Genomic DNA, 12,322 nt, shown 5'->3' on the forward strand with positions numbered 1-12,322 from the left:
CTGTCTATTTTACGACAAATGCTCTCCAACATGACCGTTTGAAAGGAACATCAGCCACAAGTTATCTGCAAAAAGTCATAGACGCTAAATTATTCACAGAGCAGCAACACCGTCGCTGAGGAATATCCTCCTTGCAGCGGTACTCATCCACAGAGACACGTGTCACGCTGGCGGAAGCGTGCCCTCGCCCCCCCACCCCCCACCCTTCCCCCTGCCACCGCCGTGGCGCGTGGGCGGTGTCAGGCTGTCTGCTGGGCGCCAGCGGGCACTTTGCGCATGCGCGCCCCCCCGTCTGGGGGGAGGGCGGTAAGAGCAAGCTGACGCGCGCTCGTGGGCCGCATTGCTTGCTAGGCATCCCTTGACAGCAGACATGGGCCACCCAGCTCCATACGCGAAAGCCAGGGCTTTGCGGCGGATCCTGATGCTGCTGATGCTGCTGCTGCTGATGCTCACACTAGCTACCCAATCAGCTGTCAGCGCAGGAGTAGGTGAGAACTTGACTGCTTCATAATTCTAGCGTAACGCATGTTTAACATTTTACGTATTATGTTTAGAAAGCTGTAAAGTAAAACAAGGAAACAGAAAACCTTGCTACTCCTTAGGTCGAACACACAGTATCTATTACTGATTTGTTAGTACGCTTTATGTAAAATATAAGTAGCAAACGTGAATAATGCCAACGATTGGTTCGCAGAAAGTAACCGGAGTTTGTCTAAGTTGCACCTGGAACAGCTACCTTATAACACATATAATTTCGGCAACAAAAATTCGATGCCTGTATACTGTATTCAGTATTTATTATTGACATGTGATGCTTTGGTACGCTTACATAAATAAATTTAATCGCTTCTGATATTCAGTTTGTCAGTTACCTTCAGTCTACATTTATTAATTTGGTCTCTTGATGACCTTAGCTAGCATATCTTAGTAAGACAAGCATGTAATGAAGAATAGATGGCCCCAGTTTGTGCTCCAGTAGACTTTGCATGAGTTACCAGCCTTCTTTTTTTTTTAGAACGATATGTGTGTGGAAGAATGTTATTGATTGATAACTGTACAATAACATAAAATTCATGAAAATGTAGTCAACGTAAACGCTGTGCCTCATGTTGATACAAGAGACATAATGGGAAGACTTTGAGATTATTATTAGACAAGTTAAAATCCCAATTTGTTCAAATTTAGTTTCATATTCTGTCAGATGCATTACGATAATAAACTCACATAGTTCAGGAGGCTACGATAAATAATATACTTTGCTCTGTCTTCCAACAGAATTTCTCAATAGAGCTGGGTCGTTCACAAGCGAACATGTTCAAAGGAACATTTCGCTGAAGTGAACGAAAGCGTCTAGGAACGACTTCTAAGAAGCACTTATTCATCATTCACATCGGTCGCGGTCAGTTTCGTTCCTGAGGACGGTCGTTTACAGTGCACTGTGGTCGTAGTAGGTCTCTTTCCAGGAATGGTCGTTCACAGTTCACTTCGGCTAGTCTAGTTCTTCCGTTCCTCGATCTAGCTCGGCTGGTTGCGTTCTTTTTTATACAGTCTCTAGTTCCATTTTAACTTATTTTAAATTATATGAAAATTAAGTTCTATGTCATACATATATATTTTTCAGGCAACAAAAAGAAAAATACAGTTACCGCTTTGTCGTTCTTTAATACAAGTCAAGTTATTTTTTATTGTTTGACGAATTAATGGGACAGCCATTCCATTTCTTATTTACAGACTAAGTTTCAGCTGCCTTTTTTAACGACTAGCTTTTAAGATAACTTTTAATATTCTTTTTAACTGCAGCGTCAGAAAATTTACATAAAACTTGAGATTTTTCGCATAAAAATAAACTAAAACCTCACACTTAGTGAGGTTCTTATTATTCAGGTTTGATTTCTTTGCACAAGAAAGTAGTTGTGCATGATTGTAGCTCAATGGGATAAGGGAAAGTGACGCCTCTCCATTTGAAAAATATGACAACGGCGTAAAATATTACTTACTTTTAATATCAAAATCTGTCGTTCTGCAGTAGCTTTTTAACGAAATATTTTCCTTTCCTTTCAACCTGACAATGAAATATGCGCTTGGCTAGGGTCTCCCGTCGATCAGACTGATCGCATAGAGCAAGTCTTTTTAGTTGACGCCACGTCGGCGACTTGCGTGTCAATGAGGTTGAAATGATGATGAGCACAACGCAACACGCAGTCTCAGAGCGGAGAAAATCTCCGACGCGGCCGGAAATCAAACTCGGGTCCGCCTGATTATATTCTCTCGCATTGACTACTCAGCTATACAACGGACTGCTTTCAGTTTAATTATTAATAGCGTATTACTGCATTAACATTAACAATACAACCAATTAACATACTTTTTACTAATTGCTTAGAGTAAATGTAACGAGAAAATCTCATTTTATTTTGAGCATTATTAATCTAAGATAATTTTTTAAAAAATACTCTAAATTATTAGAAAATAATTTTTCAGTCACATTAGTCATAATTTTTGAGATTTAATTGATTACAGCTTGAATCCTTACGTAATTTCCCCTGTTGGTTCTGCTTAACGATTCAATGTAGTGACTGTTTTCATTTTGATTCAGGCAGGAACAATAAAAGATTGTGCAGTTTTTGTAAAGCCACAGGCGGGTTATCACTATTGACGATTTGATATATGTATACAAAGTTTTGAAAGAATTCTAAAATCGAAATACGGTGCCTTGGCTTCTGAAGCGGCACAAGATCATACTTCGACTTACACACTGACAAGCAAAATACGACTAGAGCAAAGTTCAGTCGTTTATTGTGGCCGTAATTGAACTTCATCACGGAACAAAAACTTCTGCAACAGATATGTGGCTTGCACCATCCACCTCGCAGGACGAACGCCCTTGGAGCACGGTCAGATAGTCCATGGGATGGTTAATTTCGAAGAGAAGTTGCAGTTAACTAAAAATCATCGATGTAATCATCTCATATGTCTTATACCTTACAAGGTAAATACAGGAGACCTTTTTCAAAAATATTTTAATAAAAACACACGCACCTCAAAAAGTGATCATATCTTACCCGAAAAAACTGATAATTCAACTAAGAAGCCATTCAGCGCAAGTTTCGTGGACAACTTTTTCCTGTTCTTTTGTATAGGAAGTTATAGCCGACATATGATTACAATTGTCAGCTTTGAACTAGTAGTGACCTTTAATTTTCTTTTATTTCCAAATACTTTAGTATGTGAAATTTATTGTTAAATACATTAATACGTATTTAATGAATTGTTGAGTTTCGTGTTCATTTCACCTTCGTTTGTTAATGGTTGCCTGCGCTCAAGTGACTGATGACTGAGTCGATGCATGAAACTTAGCGCCCCCTTCAGCTGGTGACTGATCAAAAGCTTGTTATATTTTTCGACTGTAAATATCTCAAAGAAATGTTGTGCTATGCCTTGACGGTATAGATAGAGAGGGTCTTGTTTCTTTTCACTTAGAAAGTTTTGGCGATCTCCAAGCATAATTATGTAGTTGTCCCCGTTGCTGACATAAAGCTCATAATTTTATTAAACAGTTTCTCTGCTCCTGTGTCGGAACTCACGATTTCTTCCAAATAAATTTACACTCCGTACACAGATATTGTCGCACTTTGTTATGTAATTAATTTACACATCAGCGATATGTAAAAGAAAACTGTTAATGTTGGATTGACAGATGGCAGTTCATTTTCAATTACTTCATGCCAGTTAAGTAGAAATGAGTACATATTATTTTCTGTGAAGGAATAAAAAACGAATTTATTGTACTTGCTACAAGTATCAGCTATATGTCAATGAATTTAACAACCAGAAGTGATAGCTGTACTTAACTTGCCACGGTAGCCGAGAGCGCTAATGCGCTGCTTCCTGGACTCGGGTAGGCGCGCCGGTCCCGGATCGAATCCGCCCGGCGTATTAACGTCGAGGGCCGGTATGCCGGGCAGCCTGGATGTGGTTTTTAGGCGGTTTTCCACATCCCACTAGGTGAATACCGGATTGGTTCCCAAGTTCCACCTCAGTTACACGACTCACAGACATTTGGAAAATGTTCGCACTATCTCATGACTTACACTAGACGCAGACAGCTGGTGCACACTGATTCCGTCCCGGGGTTCAGCGTGGCGTCGGGAAGGGTATCCGGCGACCCTCTGCAATTAACACTGCCAAATCCGTAAAAACAAAGCCCACCCCGCATTCGAGCGGGACAAAGGCCCCTAGAAAGAAAAGTGATAGCTGTACTTACTTGATATTTTTCCTGGAAATTTATCTAAAATGCATGTAGCATGAATAATTATATAAGAAACGAAAGCTGAACGAGTAAACATGAACGGTTCCTAAATGGAACGATGACCACTGAAGCAGTTCCAGAGCATGAACGATTTTGTCCATCTATAGTTCTCATTTGGTTTCAGAAACGCCGGCAGAAATAGGAGATCAAATCCGCCAGGATACGCTAATTCTGACGCGAGTAATATACCGGTTGAGTGGCATTCCCTTCATAAAGTTCCATTTCAATGATTGCATAACACTACGTTCTGAAAGCACGTTAGAAAACAGTTGTCTGGTTCGTTTCAAATTGTAGTTCTCCTATGCGTTGGCATTAAAACGTTGTGTGCAAATGATTCGCCGCGCGGAGTGGCCTCGCGGTTTGAGGCGTCATGTCACGGACTGCGTGGGCCCTCCGGCCGCAGGTTCGAGTCCTCCTTCGGGCTTGCGTGTGTGTGTTTTACTTAGCATAAGTTAGTTTAAATAGGGTGTATGTGTAGGGACCGATGACCTAAGCAGTTTCGTCCCTTAGGAATTCACACACATTCAAACATTTTTTGCTTCTTTTCAATGGATTAAAAATTCAAATCCGTCAATAAAATTGGCACAGAAAACGTAATGCTTTCCATCCACCGTTTCATTCCTAATATTTGTAAGTGAGCATAACTTAGACGCACGTGAAGCCAACTCTACATGTTGGCTACGAGAGCATGCGGCACCCGCTTTGGACTTTTCCTGTGAGGGGCGCATTAATCCTCGCAATACAAAGGGGAGGGAGCACTTTGTGCTCACCTTTTGAAAAAAATTATAATCTAGTCGATCACTTTAAATTTTAGAATTTTGAAATTTTTTTTTTTAATAAGTTCTTCTAGCAGATTCCAGAAATGTTTTAAATGTTTCAGTTAAACTTACCCGAAAATTTAAGTCTCAATAGGAGGTGTCACTTTCCCCATGGCTGCCGTATTGAATATTTCGAGGTTCAGGCCCTTACTTATACAACAACATCTCTTTTAAAGTATGTTGAGAGTAAAAGTCTACAACAACGACAGTAGACATTACAGAAAAGACGTTGATATTTCCAAGATTGTGGCAAAAGGCATCTTTAGGTGATGGACCCTACTTTCACGTTAGTACCTCTTTAAAAACTGTGTTGTTAATATAATCCAACAACAATTAAAGAGCTTTTTTAGTTTTTTTGGGTGGACATAATGTTAACACCCCCTCTCCCTTGTTAATGTGCCTTACAGAAAATGCGTTTCTATTGGTGGGACTAAGCTACCATTCTCTTGAGCATGATCTATTTTTTTCAACATGTAGTCTATCGTCGAGAATGCTTTCCTGGGGTAAACCGTTGTAGTCGTTCTATACCGGACGACCGCCAAATGAATCTGACAATAGTTTATTAAATGTACTCCATTTAATTGTTTTTGAAATATCGATAAGATATATAAACGTAAATGAGATTACCTCCCTGAATCGTTTTCCTTAGCAGGGGATGTAAATCTTCTCGAAAGTGAAACACTTTGAAAAATTCATACTGAGAGCCTAAATTCTCTTCAGGTATCCGTTACTGGCACTAGATGCACGCCTTAAGTGTAGGCAACACGCTATCCGAAGGCACAACTCTGTGCAGTCTCGCCGCAATTCGAGAGTAGTAGTTCGCTGATGCTTCGTAATGAATCAGTGGATGACAATGAACGTCGGATGAGGTGTACAGGCCAAGCTCCCTGCATTACTTGTGTCTGCGGCCATACGTCGATGTTTCATGCAGCGTTAGGTATTTTGGTTCTTTGAAGAAAGGAAAACCCCCTTACTCATTACCATCTCGCTATCAGATATGTAGACTCGCAGCAGATAAAAGATAAATACATTTAGCTCCCACAGTGTGAACAGATTTGTCATTCTGTAATGTATATAACTTCACACGACCCAAACGAAATAACGTAACTTACGAAAGGCATGACAACGAAACACTCCTTTCTCACGGTTCAAAACACGGGTATTTTCATTAATTAGAGCACAGAATATTGCCTACTTCAGTATTATTCAGCGAAACCATTGCTAGATCACGCTTGATCTATGCAGGATACATTACTCAAATGATCAGTAGATCGTTTAGTTTGCTGCGTAATTGAGGTACTCCAAACGAGTAATTGTCCGCGTAGCATGTTGCTAAGAGAGCCGCTTGAACTAATTATCTTCTGGAAATGCTTGTCCATTCCAAGTCTGATTACTCAACCGCGAACAAGATCGATGTGACTCAGAAACTGAGGAAGTACGAACCAGTTTCGAATCTCCGTTCATCTACATCCACCTATATATTCCGTCAGCCATCATAGAGCGAATGGCAGGGCAAAAATTGTAGCACTACGTAATTTCCATTCCTATTACACTCGCAATGGGGCGAGAGCGAAGCGACTGATTATGTGGCTTCGCATGAGCCATAATTTCTCTCATCTTCGTGGTCCTTAAGCGAAATGTACCTCGTCAGCAGTGGAATCGTTCTATAATCAGCCGGAAATGTTGGTTCTTTAAATTTTCGCGGTAATATTTTGCGGAAAGAACACCATCTTCCTTCAGAGATTCTCATTTGAGTTCCCGAAGCATTTCCGTAATATTCGCGTATTGATCAAACCTACAAGTCACAAATGTGACAGTCATCCTCCGAATTGCATTAAATTGCTTTAATGTCTTTCCTTATTCAGACATGTTCGTAGTGACAGACACTCTAACGCTACCCATGAATGGATGACAAAAGTTTTCTGGATGCTCTCCTATGTAAATGACATACCTTTTACAAAAAATTTTCCCAGTATTCATAAGCTCACCATTCAGTGATCTTACATCTTCTTTCCATTTCATATCACTTTAAAACGTTATGCCTAGAGACAATCGACGATTGGTCCATGGTCAGACGTAGCGTCTTAGACTAATAGTCAGAACGTCTTCAGCTCTGGGTTCGAACCTTGTCACTGCTTAAATTTTGAATATAAATTATTAGCAATGGTGACGGAAAACTTCCACATACAAAGTCATCCTCATTCTATCAACGGGCTTGTCAAAGAGGACGGGGCAGCATGTAGAGGTACAGGGAGATTTCTTGCATTTGGGATGTAAGCCTGCCCTAAAAAGAGAAAGAGGTAGCAATGACAATCTCAGGAGGATACAGACGGCAATGGAAACCACTGCATTAAAGATACATAAGGTAGATCTACAGGACTTGTGGCCTGCAATTGAAAAGAAGTATCATGACGATCTCTCCATTGGCAAACGATTTCTTATTAATCCCCAGTTTAGATCTCTGGGAGGGGATTGCCAAGGGGGAGGTGACTATGAGAAAAAATGCAATAAACAACTAAATGGCAACATTCTACGAGTCGGAGCGTGGATTGTTGGAAGTTTGGACACGGAAGGAGAGCTAGAAAATCTGAAAATGGAAATTCAAAAGCTCAGATCAGATATAGTGTTGGTCGGTGAAATTAAATGTAAAGAAGATAAATATTTCTGGTCAGACGAATCTAGCAGCAATTGCAGCAGAAAATGGTATAATGAGAATACGGCCGGACGGTGTGGCCGAGCGGTTCTAGGAGCTACAGTCTGGAACCGCGTGACTGCTACGGTCGCAGGTTCGAATCCTGCCACGGGCATGGATGTGTGTGATGTCCTTAGGTTAGTTAGGTTTAAATAGTTCTAAGTTCTAGGGAACTGATGACCTCAGGAGTTAAGTTCCATAGTGCTCAGAGCCATTTGAATCATTTGAGAGTACGATTCGTTATCAATACCATTGTCTGGCACAAAGTGAGCTAATGTGAACAGTTCAATTATAGTGTTGTAGTCATTAGATTCGACAGCAAGACAAAGCTCACAATAATAGTTCAGGTACATATGCCGACGCAGGGAACAGAAAATTTTGAGACAAAGAAAGTATATGAGTATGTTAAGTGGGTAATTCAGTATGTAAAGTGAGGGAGAAATGCAATAATCACGAGAGGTTGGGATGCAGTTGTAGAGGAAGGAGCAGAATAAAAGTTACGCGAGAATATAAGCTTAGCAGTGAGAATGACCGAGGAGAAAGACTAATTGCGTTCTGTCATAAACTTAAGCTAGTAATAGCAATTACTCTGTTCAAGATTCAAAAGAAGATGTGATATACTTGGAAAAGTTCCGAAGACGCGACAAGATATCAGTTGGGTTTCATTCTGCTCAAAGAGAGACTCTGAAAACGGGTGTGGTTTGTAAGACGCACTCGGGTCACAGTCAATTATCAGTGATGAAGAACAGAATGAAGTTTAAGAGAATCATCTGGAAGAATCAGTTGGGAAAGACGTGGGATAAAGAAATAAGGAGGACTGATGAGACGCCTTTACAGTTCGCTAAAAATGAGGGTACTGCTACAAGGAGTACCACAGTAGGCAACTCAAATGTAGAAGAGGACATTTCTGAAGAGAGAAATCCCAGCTGTTGGACATATAACCATTGGTAGAAGGAAAGTAACTTCTAAGAAAACTTGGGTAGTAGACGACACATCTGCATTGCTCACAAAAGAAGGACTTAAGAATACACGGAAGTGGCAAAGAAACTCGTATTGGCAAGCGTATTCATATACAGAGATATGCAGACAGGCAGAATATAGATAAGACAACAAGTGTCTGGCGCAGTTGTTAGATCGGTCACTGCTGCTACAAAGAAGGGTTATTTTATAGTCGGCGCACGAGCGATGGGACACAACATCACTGAAGTAGTGATGAAGTGGGGATTTTCCTGTACGACCATTTTACCAGTGTACCGTGAATATCAGAATTCCGGTGAAACATCAAATCCCCGACATCGTTGCAGCCGTGAAAGGATCCTGCAAGAACGGGACCAACAACGAATGAAGCGAATCGTTCAGCGTGACAGAAGTGCAATCCTTCCGCAAAATGCAGCAGATTTCAAATCTGGGCCATCAACAAGTGTCAATGGCCGAACCATTCAACGAAACATCATCGATATGGGCTATCGGAGGCGATGAACCGCTCATGTACCCTTGATGACTGCACGACACAAACCTTTACTCCTCGCCTCGGCCCGTCAACACCGACGTTGGACTGTTGTTGACTGGAAACATATTGCCTGGTCGGACAAGCCTCGTTTCAAATTGTATCTAGCGGATGGATGTGTACGGGTATGGAGACAACCTCATGAATCCATTGACCCTGCATTTCGGCAGGGGAATGTTGAAGCTAGTGGAGGCTCTGTAATTGTGTGCGGCGCGTGTAGTTGGAGTGATGTGGGACCCCTGATACGTCTAGATACGACTCTGGTAGGTGACACGTAAGCATCCTGTCTGATCACCTGCATCCATTGTTGACCATTGTGCATTCTGACGGACTTGGTCAATTCTAGCAGGACAATGCGACATCCCACACGTCCAGAATTGATACATAGTGGCTCCAGATACACTCTTCTGAGTTTAAACAGTTCCGCTGGTTACCAGACTACCCAGACATGGACATCATTGAACATATCTGGGATGCCTTGCAACGTGTTGTTCAGAAGAGATCTCCACCCCGTCGTACTCTTATAGATTTATGGACAACCCAGCAGGATTCATGAATTCCCTCCAGCACTATTTCAGACATTAGCTGAGTCCATACCACGACCTGTTGCGGCGCTTCTGCGTGCTCGCGTGGGTCCTATATAATATTAGGCAAGTGTGTCAGTTTCTTTGACTCTTCAGTGTGTTTTCAGGGAAATTCACGAATATACCCGTATATGTCACTTAGGAATGGAAGAAATAGGAAATACAGAGAATCCAAGGAGAAATGGCTCCAAGAAATTAAAAACAGGGGCGGTAACATAAAGAGTGTAACTGCAATTCCAAAGTTCAACTCAGGGCACATAAACTGAATAATTCTACGACAGAAAGGATTTGTCTCCTAAAGTGATAGAAGAAGAAATGGAGGTCGATATGGAAGATATATTGGCTCCATTATAAAAGTCGAAGTTCAACAGAGTTTTTGAAGAGTCATGACCTATTAAGGCAGAAGGGACATAAAGTACTTCTTATGACTATCTAAAACAATTGGGGGAAGTGCCAACCGCAAGACTGTGGAAGTTGATGGTTAGATGCTATGAAACTGGGGACATACCATCAGACTTTCGAAAAGATATCATGCTCTGAATTCCGAAGATATCAAAGCACATAACTTAGGGAACTATTGCACAGTTAGGTGAACAGTTCCTGCATTCAAGAATAATAGAGAGATGAATGGAAAAGAAAATTGAGGATGTGTTAGACGAGGATCAGTTTGGCTCTAGAGAAGGTAAAGCACTATTGAGGTAGTCTTGACGTTGTGCTTGATAATGGAAGAAAGACATAAGAAAAACCAAGAGCTGTTCATTGGATACGTCTATCTGGAAAAGATATTCGACCATGTAAAATGATGCAAAAAGTTCGAAATTGTGAAAAAATGAGAAACAAGTTATAGGGAAAAGTGTGGTATAACGTACAATAAGTACAAGAACTAAGAGGGAACAATAAGAGTGGAAGACCAAGAACGAAGCACTCGGATTAAAAAGGGTCTAAGACACGGATATAGTCTTCCACCCCTGCAATCTATACTTCGAAAAAGCACTTACTGAAATAAAAGAAAAGTTCAAGATTGGGAATAAAATTCAGGGTGAAATGATATCGATGATAAGATTCGTTGAAGACATTGCTACCCTTAGTGATGGTAAAGAAGAGTTACAGAATGGAGTGAGAGTAAAGCGGTAGAAGACAAACGTAATGAAAAGTAGCAGGAATGACAATGCCGTGGAACTTAACATCAAAGTTGGTTATCACGAAGTAATAGAATTTAAGGAATTCTGCTACCTTGGTAACAAAATAACCCATGACAGACGAAGCAAGCAGGAGATAAAAAGCAGACTGGCGCAAACAAAAAAGACTGCATTCCTCTTCAAGAGGTTGGCACATCAAAGGAATTAATGTCCAAGCAATTCGAATCAATTCCTTGTTTCTTTTTTATTTTCTTTTACTTTTTTATTTTTTAAAGATGTCATTCATCGACATCACTTTTCCGTATAGTACAGCGTCATCAGCAAACAATCGCTCGAACGTTGTTGCTTATCCTGTTCGTCGGGTTATTTATTTAGATGTAAAACAAGTATGGTTCTACCACACTTCCCAGGAGCACTCTTGACGATGATGATGATGTTCGATTTGTGGGGCGCTCAACTGCGTGGTCATCAGCACCCGTGCACATTCCCAATCTGCACACAGTTCATTCTAGCTACTTTCGTGAGTGACGATGGTATGATGAGGACAACACAAACACCCAGTCCCTGGGCAGAGAAAATCCCCACTCCGGACGGGAATCGAACCCGGGACCTCGTGATCCAGAGGTAGCAAGCTAGCCAGTAGACCACGATCCTGACAATATCCTTGTTTCTGATGAACATTCGTCGTCCAGGAAAACGTACTGGGTTGCTTTACTTGAGAAGTCTTCGAGCCACTCACATATCCGGGCACCTATTGCATATGCTTGGACCTTCGTTAACAGTCTGGACTGAGCAACTGTGTCAAACGCTTTCAAGACATAGAGAAACATGGAATATTCCTTCCATGGCTCGCAGGATATCAAGTGTTATCAGGGAAAATTGAGCCTCTCATGACTGGTGCTTTCTAAATGTGTGCTGGTTTATGGACAGTAACTTTTCGGTCCCAAGAGCATTTATTATATTAGAACGGAGGATATGCTCAAGCCTTTTTAGCAGACCAATGTTAACTATACTGATCTATAATTTAGCGTTTTTAGATCGAAGCGCCAAAGAAACTGGTATAGGCATGCATATTCAAATACAGAGATCTGTAAAAAGGCAGAATACGTCACTGCGGTTCGCAACGCCTAAATAAGATAACAAGTGTCTGGTGCAATTGCAAGATCGGTTACTGCTCCTACAATAGCAGGTTATCAAGATTTAAGTGAGTTTGAACTTGGTGTTACAGTCGGCACACAAGCGATGGGACACACCATCTCCGAGGTTGCGATGT

General features: G+C 41.1%; 1 protein-coding gene across 1 annotated transcript in view; it reads left to right on the forward strand.

Moving 5' to 3' along the window:
- The first annotated feature begins 355 nt into the window (after positions 1–355).
- Positions 356–12,322, forward strand: part of LOC124795482 (fibrillin-3-like) — a 152,147-nt gene continuing 140,180 nt past the window's right edge. Inside the window, exon 1 of the mRNA XM_047259527.1 lies at positions 356–488. Coding sequence (XP_047115483.1) covers positions 371–488 — 118 coding nt within the window. The 5' untranslated portion in view covers positions 356–370. The remainder of the gene's footprint in view (positions 489–12,322) is intronic.

This window comes from Schistocerca piceifrons, chromosome 1 (genome assembly GCF_021461385.2).
Source record: "Schistocerca piceifrons isolate TAMUIC-IGC-003096 chromosome 1, iqSchPice1.1, whole genome shotgun sequence".
In the NCBI taxonomy this organism is placed as follows: Eukaryota; Metazoa; Arthropoda; class Insecta; order Orthoptera; family Acrididae; genus Schistocerca; species Schistocerca piceifrons.